Source organism: Narcine bancroftii, chromosome 10 (assembly GCF_036971445.1).
Source record: "Narcine bancroftii isolate sNarBan1 chromosome 10, sNarBan1.hap1, whole genome shotgun sequence".
In the NCBI taxonomy this organism is placed as follows: domain Eukaryota; kingdom Metazoa; phylum Chordata; class Chondrichthyes; order Torpediniformes; family Narcinidae; genus Narcine; species Narcine bancroftii.
The window spans coordinates 92,850,894-92,867,272 of NC_091478.1; the positions used below are offsets into that span (position 1 = coordinate 92,850,894).

At 39.7% G+C, this 16,379-nt stretch overlaps 1 protein-coding gene across 4 annotated transcripts in view; it reads right to left on the minus strand.

Annotated features, from left to right (window-relative positions):
- The window catches only part of tcf25 (transcription factor 25 (basic helix-loop-helix)), a 49,365-nt gene that overhangs the window by 449 nt on the left and 32,537 nt on the right, over positions 1-16,379 (minus strand). For 2 of the 4 annotated variants that reach the window (XM_069901858.1, XM_069901861.1), the window contains exons 13-18: positions 16,206-16,293; positions 10,718-10,876; positions 9,595-9,685; positions 8,144-8,223; positions 4,911-4,983; positions 1,441-4,509 (exon numbers count right to left, since the gene is read on the minus strand). In XM_069901858.1, coding sequence (XP_069757959.1) covers positions 4,327-4,509; positions 4,911-4,983; positions 8,144-8,223; positions 9,595-9,685; positions 10,718-10,876; positions 16,206-16,293 — 674 coding nt within the window. In that variant the 3' untranslated portion in view covers positions 1,441-4,326. Of the gene's footprint in view, positions 1-1,440; positions 4,510-4,910; positions 4,984-8,143; positions 8,224-9,594; positions 9,686-10,717; positions 10,877-16,205; positions 16,294-16,379 lie in introns of those variants that run through there. The other 2 variants (XM_069901860.1, XM_069901862.1) reach the window with 1 other exon arrangement.

A 16,379-nucleotide genomic window follows, 5' to 3' on the forward strand; every position in this document is an offset into this window, starting at 1 on the left:
ATCTTGGTAATATCACGGAAAATATTTTGCGATTGGATTGTGAAAAACAAAGACTTAACTGTATATTTTCTGCTCCCAACATTTATCAAACATCATGGTCAGAACATTGAGGCCAAAGAGTATTTTCATATATTTGATCCAGACTGAAAGCCACTTGCTTAAATAATGGCAATTCTAGATAACTTTTAATGAAATAAAACTTAGAAACTATTTTACAGTATCAAGAGCGGGAGTATTTTTGGCAGCTCTATGTTCCTGAGTGATTGTATAACTAAAATGGATGAGGGGGGGGGTGGGGGGGTGGTTTGGGAGGAAAGGAGGGGGGGGAGAAAAAGTCACTGTACATGTGTGAAAAAGAAATAGTGTATATCATGGCTAATGTGATTTATGGTGTGAAAAATAAAAAAATTAAAAAAAAAAAAGGGACTACTCACAGCTGCAATGGTGGGCTCAACTGCTGAGGCAGTGTGGGTAGAGATCAGAAATAATATAACTGACATAGGGCTGCATGATGTGCCTCCCAATAAGGAAGTGTATGTGGACACTATGTAGAAAGTTGCAAAAGCAACAGGGTTATTACAGTGGGAGACTTTAAATTTTCCCGATATTGACTGGGACATCATCCTTAGTGCTAGAGGCTTAGATGGGGCAGAATTTGTTAAACACATCCTGGGAGTTTCTTGAAACAGCATGGAGATAGCCCAAACAGGAAGAGTACCAGACCTTGTATTGGCAAATGAGCCCAGCCAGGTGATTAGTGATTCAGTGGGGTAATATTTTGAGAATAGTGTGGGCCTTTCTGAAAAGTATTACATTGGAGAAGAGAAAATTATGGCACGATTTGACAGGAGCAAGAGGGAGTTAACTGGGAACAGCTGTTACCAAGCAAGCCTACAATTGATATATGGAAACTGCATAAGGGTAAGGACATTTCAGTGTGAAGGAAGGAGAAGGATGGTAAGAGAACCTTGTATCACGAGAGATGTCAGGAACATAGTCAAGAAGAAAAAAGAGGTATGTACAAGGTTCAGAAAGCTACACTCAGATAGGAGCCTGGAGGATTATAAAAATTGCAGCGGAGCAAAAGGAAGGCTAAAAGGACAATGAAATGTTCTTGGCAAGCAGGATTAAAGAAAAGGGTGTGGACACTTTGGAAAAGACCAAAAGAGGTTTTTCAGGATGTGTTCTAGTTCAGAGGATATGAATTAGACAAAGCTGTTTTTTCCCCCCTCTGGAGCACAGGAAGCTGAAGGGAGACTTGACAGAGGTGTATAAAATTATGAGACATTGATAGGGTAGAAAGTCAGAATCTTTCCCCCAGGTCAAAAACACCTCAAACTGGAGGACATGTGTACAAGGAGTAAGGTACTCTTGGGCCAAGTTATGGTTTATAATTTGACGCATCTAAACTCGTCCAACGTGATACATTTCTGCCACATAACGTTTTTTAAAAACTTTATTTATTCGTTCAAAATACAGATAATAAGTAACATATATAAAATATAATGTTCATGCTTTGTTTATTGTTATATATATATATTAAGAAAAAAGAAAGAAAAAAAAAGGAAAGAAACCCCCCCCCTTTCAGCCAACTCTCCTATGGAGAGCCATAAAGAGAAAAGAAAAAAAATAAAGAAAAGTAAAGCATACATATTAAAATCTAGTCAATATAAATCAAAATGTAAATATTCTGAATATAACAACCATATATTAATAAAAAAAAGTTATCCGCGAAACATGTAATTTTTTCCATTATAATCCACGCCGTAAACAGTTATATGGTGATATGGTTATAAACAATATTTCATCTCATTATGCCAAAAGTCTCAAATTTAATAATTTCAGGTAAAATCATATCTCTACCAAACACGTTTTACCAAAGATCGAACTTGATAAAAATACGCTTATGCTTAATCGGACTGTGTATACCCCGAACATTAAAAATAGCAAACTTCAACTTTGGCATATCCACTAATATTACTAAAAACTAATAATATCAATATATAAAGACTCAGCTCAACGTAAATAGGAGAAAAAGAAACCACAAATTAAAGTATAAATAAAATGAAAATAAAAAAGATAAAAAGAAACCCCCCCCACCAAAAATAACTACCAAAAGGTAGTAATCCCTAAACAAAAGTTGGGTGTGGATCACCCACCAGTGGCTGATGACTAGTAGAACATAGAGCAAATCTCTCCCTCCCCAGCCAAATAAAGAATAACAACACGATATCATAATGACATAAAAAGAAAATAAAAATAAAAAAAGTTCTTCTATTCATCCAAGAAATTCCAGACTCAGCGACCCCGTTTCAAGGAAACGGACTCTTTCCATTCCCATTTCTGCCGTTTCTTCCATTTCCAGAACAACCAGATTTTTCTTTAGGAGACAATGGTGGACTACGTCTTTGTCCTCTTACATCTGGCAGCGAGTCAGCAAAAATCATTGCTTCACGCTCATTCTCAAAAAACCGAGATTGAAAGTCTCCACAAAACACCTTCAACACTGCCGGATAGCGAAAAGTAGACTTGTAACTTTTACCCCACGAAACTTCTTTAACTGGATTAAATCGACGCCAACGCTGAATAACCTCTTGACTCAAATCAGAATAGAAAAAAAACTCTACTATTCTGAATCATTAACGGAGCTTGTCGTTGTCTCGCATTTTGCACGGCTAAACGAAGTATCGTTCCTCTGTCCAAATAATTCAAACATCGAATTATCACGGGTCTCAGTGGTTGACCAGGCAGAGGTCTTCTTCTTAAGGCTCTATGAGCTCTTTCCAATACCAGACCTCCAGAGAAAAATTCCTGCCACAGTATTTGTGGAATTCATTCGGTAAAAAAACGAAGATGATCTTGTTCTTCCATCTTTTGACTTGGCTTCGCGGACGAAGATTTATGCAGGGGTATGTCCACGTCTGCTGCAGGCTCATTGGTGACTGACAAGTCCGATGCGGGACAGGCAGGCATGGTTGCAGCGGTTGTGAGGGAAAATTGGTGGGTTGGGGTGGGTGTTGGGTTTTTCCTCCTTTGTCTTTTGTCAGTGAGGTGGGCTCTGCGGTCTTCTTCAAAGGAGGTTGCTGCCCGCCGAACTGTGAGGCGCCAAGATGCACGGTTGGAGGCGATATCAGCCCACTGGCAGTGGTCAATGTGGCAGGCACCAAGAGATTTCTTTAAGCAGTCCTTGTACCTCTTCTTTGGTGCACTTCTGTCTCGGTGGCCAGTGGAGAGCTCGTCATAGAACATGATCTTGGGAAGGCGATGGTCCTCCATTTTGGAGACGTAACCCACCCAGCGCAGTTGGGTCTTCAACAGCATAGATTTGATGCTTGCGAACTCTGCCAGCTCGAGTACTTCGATGTTGGTGATGAAGTCATTCCAATGAATGTTGAGGATGGAGCGGAGACAGTGTTGATGGAAGCGTTCTAGGAACCGTAGGTGATGCTGGTAGAGGACCCATGATTCGGAGCCGAACAGGAGCGTGGGTATGACAACGGCTCTGTACACGCTGATCTTTGTGTGTTTCTTCAGGTGGTTGTTTTTCCAGACTCTTTTGTGTCGTCTTCCAAAGGTGCTATTTGCCTTGGCGAGTCTGTTGTCTATCTCTTTGTTGATCCTTGCATCAGATGAAATGGTGCAGCTGAGGTAGGTAAACTGGTTAACCGTTTTGAGTTCAGTGTGCCCGATGGAGATGTTGGGGGGGCTGGTGGTCATGGTGGGGAGCTGGCTGATGGAGGACCTCCATTTTCTTCAGGCTGACTTCCAGGCAAACATTTTGGCAGTTTCCACAAAACAGGACATCATGCGCTGGAGAGCTGGCTCTGAATGGACAACTAAAGCGGCCCATTCATACCTTCCATACCTTCTGGCAAACCAACAATCTTCACATTATTCCTTCTACTTTGATTCTCCAAATAATCTACTTTCCTCTCTAACTCCCTCTCACGTTCTCGCAATTCTCCAACACTTTTTCTGTATTAGAAGCCACTTGTTGTTGACATTTCAAAAAAGCAGCCTGAAATTGTTTTAAATCCTCACAAGATGCTTCCACACGAATTTTAACTGTATCCAGTTCCAAACTGAGCCTCTGAGACATTTCATTCAGCATAGGCTGAATGATAAGGCTTAGCTGTTTACATTGTAATTCCGAAAAGCTCAGCCCTGCTTTCTCTTGCGTAGTGGCAGGACCCGGTAACTGCAGCTCCTGCCGCATCTCAACAACAGGCAGTTTAACAGTTTTACTGAGAGTCTGGACTCCCAGCGACGGGACCCCGACTTCCTCAGGGGGCCGACGCTGTTCTCCCCCCACAACCCGTTGTTGCTTCAAAAACTCACGGAAAAGACCAAAATATTCAGATTGGAGTATATCCTGGGGTATTTCAAGCAATGGAGTAGTCTTCTTGCCTGACCCTCCGTTAAAGTCGGCAGGCTGCCAGAATCAGGATCCACATCGGGGGCACACGCACCTTCCTCCTGAGAATGGGTAATTCCAGCGATGTCCTTCTCCTGGTGAGTAGTAGTCATTTTTTTATTGAAAGAAAGCAAACTTGAAGTTGTAGCAGACTGTTTAGGCTCTAAATCTTCCACACTCCGAAAATGTAGTTTCTTCTGTACTTGAGGTTTAATCTTTTTACCATTAATAGCCATAACAATTCCTTGATACTTTAAACTAAGTTTTAAAAAATTTAAACCTGAAAACAGAGTTATAAACGGGTTCTTAAAAATCTGGCCAGAGAGGTCGAGATTACATGTCTAGACTCTACTCATCTTGCCACGCCCCCCTTCTGCCACATAAAATGACTGTAATTTCATATAGTTCTCTGTAGTGTTTTGAATTAAACACTGGAGAATGTAGAATTTTCTAATTTATCCAGACATTCGCAACCTCCCCCTTATTTAGCACATACCTGAAGATTAAAATTTGGCAACAAAGATCGAAAGAATAGGGACAGAGTATTTCCATCTGCTGCCTGATTTTCCCTGAAAGATAAACCAGAGTGATTCAGCACACTCAATCACAGATTAAAAATGGAAAAGCAATTACAATTATAACTGAAATTAATCTTGTGGACAGCTCTTTATAAAATCTTAAAAAGGGTTTTCATTCAAGTACTGTTCCATTATTTTTCTAAATTATACTTTTGTAAAATAAATACTACCCTGAAAACACAATTCCAAAGCAAACTGCTATGTACAGCTAAAAAAAACTTGGTATACTGCACCTATGGGGAGTGGTAGATTCCAGATAAGTGTTTTTTTCCGGTTGCCTGAGATTGTGTTGCATGATTAGCGTGGCTGCTAGTATTTTTTACCTATTTATTTTCTGCTATTTTTTGCCAGTTGGTTAATTTCAGGATAATGTGGATTTTACTGAGTGAGAAAGCTATAAATGACAACTAAAGCCAGCAGCTTTCATGCAGCCATCTCGTCCATATAGCTAGTTTGATTTGCATTTCTGTAATTTAGTCAATTAATTTGCACTTAGCTTGAAATCATTTCACTTTGTAGCTGTCTTCTTTTCAGCCAATTATTGGCTGAAAGAGGAGCATAGGCCAGCCACATGGCCTCCAGAGCTTGCTGCTCTCCTAAATAACATCTGAATTTGGCCTCAATTTTCCAAAGGATAAGGTTGTGTGATAGCTTTTTCACATGATACTGTATTTGTATATTTTCTCAGAGCTTAGACATACCACAGAAAGCTTTCCAGGATCATTGTGCAAATTGGTTGAACTTGCAGTGAGCAATAAACTGGCGGTAAAGAGGTGAGCAGAAAATGTACAAGTTTAAAAATGTATTTGACATAATAGTGCCTTTGTCTAAAATGTTAACAGATGAAATTTAATTCAGACAAGTGAAAATGACCAAAAACAGAAAGAAAGTGTTGTAAATGTTGACAAAAATATAGCAAAATACATGGCCAAGATACCCAGCATCATATAACAATAATTAACAACAAAATGAACTATGCTGGTTGGAGAAAGACATTCTAAAATGCAGCCTTGGTCAGACCACATCTGGAAAGCACCTGTTTTGGTCACCGACTTGCAAAATAGACAATTGTATCTCCTAGAGGTAGTAGAGAACAACTGTAAGATTATCCGGAATGTCAGAGCTCTGGGGAAAATTATCTATTTTGGGACTGGGAAAACCACAGGGATAAAATGCTGTGTTCTTCCAAAAAAAAAATTGAAACGGCAGAAATTAATATGGAAATTTACCTACAGAAATTATTTTGTACAAAATTAGCAGTGCTTAGCCCACTGGTCTAACTCTCTACACCCATGACAGGTGGCCAGGCACAATTCAAATGCCATTTACAAATTTGCCGATGATACCACAGTTGTTGGCAGAATCACAAATAGCAATGATAAAGTGTACAGAGTGAGATAGATCAGCTAGTTGAGTGGTGTCGCAATAACAATAAACTCAACGCTCGTGAAAAAAATGAATTGATTGTGGACTTCAGGGAGGGGAAGGCAGGAGAACACAAACCGGTCCTCATCGAGGGGTAAGAAACTTCAGATTCCTGATTATCAACCTCTGAAGACCTATCCTGGGACCATCTTGTTGATGCAATCATGAAGAAGGTACCCCATTAGGCATCTGAGGGGATTTGGTATGTCACCAAAGACTCTTGCAATTTTCTCTAGGTACTATGGAGAGCATTCTAAGTGGTTGCATCACTGTCTGGTAAGGAGGTGCCAATGCACAGGACAGGGGTAGGCTACAGAGAGATGTAAACATGGCTAGCACAACCATGGGCATTAGTCTTCGCTCCAGTTAGGATATCTTTAAGAGGCAGTGCCTCAAGAAAGCAGCTTTTATCATCAAGGGTTCTCACCACCCAGGCAAAAACAGCTTCTTCCCCTCTGCCATCAGAAGACAATGAACCTATATTGCACTATCTTGCTTTTTCTTTATTTTTGCACTAGTTACTTTTTGTTTCAAATCTTGTATTTATGGAATTATAATTTATCGTAATTTTGCACGGTTCTGCACAATACTACCGCTGCCACTCAAAATTTCACGACACCTGTTCATGACCATCAACCAGTTTCTGATTATTTGAGTATTATAACAAATGTTTAATTAAAATATAATCGATTCAAAGATATAAAATGGTCAAAGATGAGAATTGAAGGTGATTGTGGGAGTCCTTGCACAGGGCCGGCGAGTGAGCTCGCACGTCCACCCCGACAAAGGAGAGGCCAGGGGCAGCAGGTTTAAAAAAAAAGATGAAAATTGAAGAAACAACTACCTGTGGTATACATTTTCTTTCTGGGAGCTGGCTCAAAAGAATCGGGAGCAGGTTGTTCCATTCAGGGTGGTTTGACAGTGAAATTTAACAACTTTGAAGTCAAGGTTACAGAAGAATTAAAAGCCAATAAATCCAAATAAGTGATTTGTCAATAACCCTAAATGGTGAGACCAGAAAAAATGTTTACAATGTATAAATGTTCTCCTTAACAGGCAGTAAATAAATGCGCTTCAATTAGAAACCAGCCATTATAGCTGCTCTAAGGAAACACAAAAGCATTATTTTCTGGAGCTCATTAATTTTATTTTAATAATTCCTGGAAAAAAATGGAAGAATAGTGAAAGCTGCAAATCTGTGTGGAACTCCTGATTATGAATTTTATCCAGTTCCAATCTGTGGGACATTTGACACTTCCACCTTAACTCCATCTCAATCATTAACCTTTGCTTTTGACATACAAGCACCTTTTTCAATCTAAGCATTGATTTTACCTTGAATTCCAATGGCTTTCAGATGAGTTAATTGCCAGATGTAATCAGTAGATGGGCCTGTACTTACCTGCGATATTGAAAAAAACTGGGAAGGCTAGGCATTGGTGAGGTGAAGAACGAAAGGTCATGATTAGTACAAAAATTAGAAGGGAGATAAGGATTTGTTTTTCCATCTGAAGAAAATTGCACACCTGGAACTCATTGCCTTGTGTGGGCATTGAAATGAGAGCACTTCATTATAGTTAAAAGAAGGGTTTGGATGACCATACCTAACAATCACAAGCTTGTTTGGTGTTAACATCTAATAAACAAGCAAAGCAACGCTCTTCATCTCAACACCCATCCGATTAATTTGGACCAACTCTTAAAAAAAATTCCACTTGATACATACCTTTCAGGCCGCGTGTATGTGATGATGCCATCTAATGGAGGAAGTGGATCATAACCCATCACTGGTTGAGCAGTTACTTCCTGTAATAAAAAGCACAAATCCATTTTTAATACATATAGTAAGCCCTACATCACAATTGATTGTTCTTGGGGAAAAATATTGGAATCACCTATCAAGATAGTAATTTGTGTTGCCTTTGATTCTACAAGAAAATACTAGCATTCTGCACACAAGAATGGCATTTCCCTGTCTACCTGCCAGCAAGTTCATGATTTCTATGGGAAACATGGACATTCCAAACATGCTGACAGACAGTTGCTGGTATTTGTCTGAAGATTAGGTTTCTTGCAGAAAATTCTTCTCCATTGATTTAAATGGAAGTAAATAAAGGAATAGATAATGATTCATGGTTATTGTTAGAATACAATTTTTAATAGTTAAATAATAATTTTTTTTTTTAAAGATTTTTTAGTGATCTTCAAATTTGTAAAGCAGGGATGCAGTTTAGTTGACCTTCAAAGTTTTCCGGGCAGGCCGAACTCTCCTTTGCAACAGTATTTAAATTGCATTAGAACGCAATGCCCCATACGGCTTCATCTCCGAAGATATGGCTGTCAGATGAAAATCTCATCTGGGTATCTACACAAGAGGGTTTTGTTTCCCACTAAGTCAGCAGGCACTGCCTTGCCACTCATCATAAATTTAGTGTTATAATCTTGCCAATGCTGCCCTCATCAAGAGAAATAAGTAACTGGAGTGTCCTTGACATTGAAGATCATAGTAATATGTAATCATAAGTTTCGGGGGAAATTAATCCGTTCAGCCTATCTCTAACAATTTTGTATTTGTCCCAAACTCATAAAATAAATTAAATTAATAAAACATTTTCCATCTCAGGCCAAGATCTTCTTCTGTTTGCATTATATAGACAGGTTGGACATTTTTACTTAAATATTGCCACGGGACAATTAGATAAAGTTATAGTTTTTGATACATCAAGAAACCCATGATTCTGCACCAACTTAAATACCTTGTTTGAATCCACCATTTCTATGAACAGTAGTATTATCTCCATGGTCAGACTTATTGATTTCAAAATACAAGGCATGTGGTCAGTTATCTTGCTAAAACACTTAACAATCTTTTCACTATCTTTGATACTACAGCTCTTCCCTCCCTACTCATCTCAATGATGGCAGAGTTCAACAAATATACATAGCTGGTGGAATAAGACAATTTCAACTATATACAATAGTCCAACGAGGTATGACTAAAACAAAGCCCGATTGTAGCTTAGTCAACTTTATTGTTATCTGATTGTACAAATACAACGTAATGAAACAGCGTTCATAATTCATTATTCATAATTATAATGCCATAATTCATTAAAGTAATCAAATGCTTTCCCAAATTATGTGAATGATAAATGGGGAGAATTTGTTGTCACTCACAGGTGGAAGGGTTGCAATAGCTTCCTTTATTTCAGAAAGAATAATGTGACGATAGATGTTTCTTGGTACATTCTGATATCTAATCCTTCTCCTGGAAACACAAAAAAGAACATTTCAATTTCATAATCCAAATGGAAGGGGACTAAGAAATGCCTATAAGCTAACAAGATCTGGTGTTCCAAGCCATTGTTCCTTGATAGTGGCAACACAGATCAACTTAGCAGTGAAGAAGGTTTATGACATAATTGGCTTTGCAGGTCAGGATATAGAAATCAAGATTTGGGATGTTATGTAGTAACTTAACAAAACACTGTCAAAGCCACACGTTGCATTGTGTGCAGAGTGCAGGCAGGTTTAAAGCTGGCACCAGCTTTAAAAATGATCTATTTTAAACCATTGCAGAAGGTCACAAAAATAGATCTGTGCTAATGGTGGGTTAGGTTGCAGGAGAAAAAGATAAAATTTTGAGGTTAAAAGGAAAATGAGTCAGCAAGGGACCGTCGCAATTGTATCACAGCGATTTTATTCCATAATCTCAGAGGGAAAATGTCCCAGGTGATATATAATCAGTGGACATGAAAGCAAAAATATACTGATAAAGGGAAATTGTTCAGCAAAATAAAAGTGGAAGCAAAAAATTGACTGATAACATGATCGTTATGACATAGTTAACCTCTGCTCCTACCATCCAAAATAAGTCGTGTTACAGAAGATAAAACAAAGATTAGAAAAGGAAACAGCAGAATAAATGAGAGTGGTTTTTTTGCAGACATGTACAATTCCTCAAACATTGGCAAAGAAAAATTACAGATTTGGAACCACCAGATAGAAAGGTAGATTAAATGTGACTAAACATCTGGGTGAGGAAAGAAAATGACCCAAAAGGAAATGATTAATCACAGTGAGTACCAGCTCATGAAATGTAAACAGGAGCTTGCAATAGATATTAACTGAATTACACGTGGAGAGGAATAATAGCAAATACCTTCCCTATCATGGCTGATCAGTGTAATTTTCATTTTTTAAATTTTCTTTGTCACTCATTTGATCTCTCTACCAATATCTGAAAAATTACATTACTTTCCATTGTTTCACTGAGAATGTAGTTATGTTGAGAACTTACTTGGTCTCAGACTCTTGTACAAGTGGGTCTTTTGCATCCACTCTTCTTAAAACTTCCTTCACATTCTCTTCCAGCCACGTCATGATTCCTGCATCTTTCCAGAGCATCCAATTTCTTCCAACAAATAGTGCTACTAATTGCTTCAGTGCACTTGGCTGCCTGTAGGTGTGGGGAAGGGGAGTGTGAAGAGGATCACATATCAATGAACAAGTGACTGTACTGATAAATGCCGTGACATGATGCAAAGGTCATTAACATCGCAATGAAACATTTGTCTTACGCAAATGAAGGTTCTCTGATCTAAACTGAATCGCACCTAATGTTTCACATCAAAAGTGAAGATTGGTGAAGATAAGTTAACCAAATATGTTATATTTCAACATTAGAAGATGGAAGAAATATCTATTTTAATCAATTGTATGTTTGAAGTGATGGACAATGGCACACTACACACTATTTATGCAAGAGCTTTCTGTATGTGGGATTTAGCAGACTGATTGAATCGCAAGGAGAGAGAGAGTTATGTGCAGGTCGGACAGAATAGTTTAAAATGAAGTGTTCGCAGGGCTCGGCGCTTTGGTAGTCCAATCAAGTTGTGATTCATTAGCAGGAACAAAAAAAGTAAAGCAGGCACAAGTGGAGCGGCTGGCCATTGTGTGAGTGGGTAAGAGCAGGAATGGAAGCTCTGGGCTTTGGCTCGAGGGCCTTCAGCGAGTAGAGGCTGAGGATGTGGCAATAAGGTGAGGCAATTTCTTTTCAGGTCGCTTCTCAGATTGGAGGCCTGTGACAAGTGGTGTGCAGCTCAGGGATTGATGCTCGTCATCTCGATCAATGATCTGGATGATAATATGGTAAATTGGATCAGCAAGTTTGCAGATGATACCAAGATTGGAGGTGTGGTGGACAGCAAAGGTTTTCAAAGCTTGCAGCGGGATGTGGACCAGATGGAAAATGGGCTGAAAAATGGCAGGTGGAATTTAATGCAGACAAATGTGAGGTGTTGCATTTTGAAGGACAAACCAAGAAAGGACGTACTTCCTAAAAGTGGCATCACAGGTAGATGGGTAGTAAAGAGCTTTTAGCATATTGGCCTTCATAAATCAAATTATGTTATGGTAAAGCTGTACAAGATATTGGTGAGGCTGCATTTGGAGCACTGTGTGCAGTTTTGGTCACCTAACTACAGGTAAGATATTAATAAGATAGAAAGAGTGCAGAGGAGATTTACTAGGATGTTCAGGAACTGAGTTACAGGGCAAGGTTAAACAGGTTAGAACTTTATTCCATGGAGCATCGACGAATGAGGGAAGATTTGATAGCAGTATTTAAAATTCTGAGGAGGACAGAGAGATTCACCGAGGGTAGGTAAGATGCAAACCATAGGATATGAGTTAAGGGTGAAAGGGGAAAAGTTTAGGGGGAACATTAGGGGAAACTCCTTCACACAGAGAGTGATGAGAGTGTGGAAGAGCTGCCAGCTAAAGGGGTGAAGGCAAGCTAAATTTTAACATTTAAGAAGAATTTGGATAGGTACATAGATGGGAGATGGACAATGGACTGGGTGCAATCAGCTGGACAAGGCAGAAAAATGGTTCGGCACAGACTTGAGGCCCTATTTCCGAACTGTAAAGTTCTACAGTTCCAATAACCCAGAGAAGGTAGTGGAGATGGCAGCTAGGGTGTAGGGGTATGCTCCAATTGCAGGATATGGGAAATCTGGAAGAGCAGAAGTGTCCCTGATGACTGTACCTGAAAGAAGTGCAACCAGTTACAGTTCCTTATAGGACCATTCGGGAGGCAGAGGGGATGATAGACAGAAGCTACATGAAGGCAGTCATACCTAAGAGGCAAAAGGCAGGTAATTGGGTGACTATTAGGTATGCGAGAGCCGCTAGGGAGGGTTTAAACCAGTTAGGCAGAGGGATGGGAACCAATATGAGAGGGCAGAAGATATACAAATAGATACACAGTGTAGTGAGGAAGGATAAGGCAGTCAATAGGGTAAAATTGCAAGTGTAATTAAACGGGTACTTTGGAAACAAAAATGTAAAGTGTGATGAATACAGCACTTGTAGTTAAATGTTTGCAGTACAAAACATAAGGTTTTGTATTGCAGCTGGAAGTTGGCAGGTATGACATTGTGGCCATCACTGAGTTGTGACTGAAAGAAGATCATAGCTGGAAACTCACTGTACTGGAAGGACTGGAAGGTAGGCAGAGGTGGTTAAGAATGGAATTAAGTCATTGGAGAGAGGAGACACTGGATTAGAAGATGTAGAATCTCTGTGGGTAAAATTAAGGAACTGCAAGGCAAAAAAAGACTCTGATCCAAACTGTATACAGGCCTCCAAACAGTAACAGGTTGTGGGTTGCAAACTCCAGAGGGAGATTAAAAAGGCATGCAAAAAGGGCAATGTTACAATCGTCGAGGGGGATTCAATGTGCAGGTTGATTGGGAAAGCCAGATTGGTGCTGCATCCCAAGAGAAGAGATTCACAGAATGCCTTCAGAAAGGCTCTTTAGAACAGCTGTGGCTGAGCTGACCAGGGAAATGGCAATTCTGGATTGGGTATTATGTAATGAGCCAGAGAGTTGATAAGGGAACCCTTAGGAGGACGTGATCATGACAGAGTTGCCCTGCAGTTTGAGGGAGAAACTAAAATCAAATATGTCAGTATACCATGGAATAAAGGGCACTGCAAAAGTATGAGAGAGGAACGAACAAAGGATGATGGGAAAAGCAAATGAGCAGGGAGGACAGCAGAGCAACAATGGCTGGAGTTCCTGTGAGAAAGAAAGAAATTGCAGGTCAGGTATATTCCAAAATAGAAGAAATATTTAAATGGAAAAAAAAAGACTCAACTGTGGCTGACAAGAGGAGTCTAAACCAAAGTACAATCAAAAGAAAGGGCATAGAAATGTGGGAAGAGAGAAGAGGGAAGCTTGTAAAAATTATGGAAGGCAATTAAGAAAGTAATTAGGAAGGAAAATATCAACTTTGAAGAGAAGCTGGCAAATAATATCAAAAAGGATACCAAAAGCTTTTTAAAAAAAAATTGAGTAAAAAGAACGACTGAGATATAGGACCCATAGAAAATAACAGTGGAGAAATAGTAATGAGAGGCAAGGAAATGACAGAGGAACTGAGTATTTTGCATCACTCTTCATTAGTAGCGTACCTGACTTTCAAAGATGTCAGGGAAGAAAGGTGAGTGCAGTCACGCTCACTAGAGACTTGGGAAGATGAATGTTGTAAGGGTAGATAAGTCTCCCGGACCAGATAGAAGGCACCCTCAGATTCTTAAACATCGGTGGGTGGGAAATTGTTGGACTCGACTGTCAAAGATGAGGTTACAAGTACTTGAGGCACGTGACAAAGGCAGCATGGTTTCCTCAAGATGAAATCCTGCCCGACAAACTTACTGCAATTTTTAGAGGAAGCCACAAGCAGGCTAGTCAAAGGACATGCAGAGAACGTTGTATATTGGGATTTTCAAAAGGCCTTTAACAGTAGGCTACATAACAAGATGAGAGCCCATGGAATTTCAGGAAAGATACTAGCATGGGTGGAGCTTTGCAGGAAACAGAAGCCCCTTTTACAAAGAGCTTGAAAGCTGGGTTTTATCTGCTTTTCAAGCACTATATGAAAGAATTACAAGGTGTATTGGGGGGGGGGGGGTGTCTAGACAACAGCCTTTGATTCACCTAGGTAGGTAGTCTCAGCGGTGAAGCGCATTTGACTCACGGAGCGGATCTTTTTGGTTCTGTCTGAACACACAAGCTGGCTTCCTAAGACAGATCATGCCTATGGGAATACCTCAGCTTTTCAATATAAGAGGGGCTAGTGAATGGCAATAAATGGATCCTAATCTGATTGGCTATTAGTTACCAATGGTGTTCCACAGAGATCGGTGTTGGGGCTGCTTTGTTTTACACTGTATGTTAATAATCTGGATTGCAAAATAAATGGTTTTGTGGCCATGTTTGCAGATGATACAAAGATGGTGGAGAGAAAGATAAAGATGAGGAAATGGAGAGGCTGCAGAGAGAGTTAGACAGATTAGAGGAATAGGTAAAGAAGTGGCAAATGAAACGATGGAAAGTCTATGGTCATGCACTGTGGTAAAAGGAATAAAAGGACAGACTATGATTTGGATGTGGAAAAAATTCAAGTAGCAAAGAGACTTAGGAGCCCTCATACAGGATATCCTAAAGGTTATTGTCCAGGTTGAGTTGAGGTGAAAAAGGTGAATGCACTGTTGGCATTCATAGCTAGAGGGATAGTGAATAATAGCAGGATTGTGAAGTTGAGGCTTTATAAGGCACTGGTGAGGCCTCACATGGAGTGCGAGGTACAGTTTTAATTCTTTATTTAAGAAAGGATGGCGTTGGAGGGGGTACAGAGAAAATTCACAAGAGTGATTCATGGAACATTTGACTGTACTCCCTAGGGGGGGGGGGGGGGGGGGGGAGGAGAGAGACGGACACCTCATTGAGGCATTTTGAATGTTGAAAGGCCTGGACAGAGTAGATGTGGCATAGTAGTTTCTCATGGTAGAGGAGTCCAGGACAAGAGGGCACAACATCAGGATTGAAGGGCACCCATTAAAAACAAAGATATGGAGGAATTTCTTTAGCCATAGAGAAGAATCTCTGGAATTTTCTTGCACAGGCAGCTGTAGAGGCCAAGTCGTAAAGTGAATTTAAGGCAGAGATTGATAGGTAATTGAATAGTCAGGGCATCAAGGATTATAGGGCGAAGACAGGAGAGTGGGGCTGAGTGGGAGAATGAATCAGCTCATGATGGAATGGCGTACCAGACGATGGACCAAATGGTCAACTTTGCTCCTGTATCTCATGGTCTTAATTGGAATTAAACTTTCTTTGTTATACAGTAAAATTGCTGTTCTGATACAGTTTGGACTTAATGATGGCAAAGCAAGTTCTCTATCTAATATTACTTTGTTGACACATTTTCAATTTACAGATAGTCCCCAACTTACAATTTTTCGAAGTTACGATGGTTTGAATCCACGCTGCACTTTGAATTTTGGCTAGGCTATTATGTTCAGTGTCTCCTGACGGCACTATATTGGTCCCCACACTGATGCCACTGCCCCGCTCTCACCTCACAGCCCCGTGTCAGTCCCCACACTGATCCCACTGTCCTTTTTCAACTTATGATGGGAGTGCCAGAACGGAACCCCACCATAAGTTGAGGACTACCTGTACATTTTTTTTAATAAGTTGTTACACAGTAACATTTCATTGAATTGGTAAATTCTCTTTGCTACGAAGGGAATGTAACAAAAAGAACTGGAGGCCCAGCAAGTGAGAATTGCAAACATCATTGAATGAGTCAGATGCCAAATTATCAATTTTTCTGATTGGTCAGATACTGGATTACTACAGTTTCAGGATTTACAGAAATTTATATCAACATCATCAGTTTTGCATTGTAAATCACTGTTTCTCACATGACAAATACCTTGTTTGTACTTCAAATCCAAAAAAATTATGTGACAGCACAGCTTGGTCTGCCTGTACACCACACTTATCCAGTAATGGCATCAGTACTAGAAATAAAAACAATGAACTTGTTAAGTAACTTTTTTGTCATAGCATTGTTTGTTTTAATCAAGAGATAGTTTCTGAAATTTAT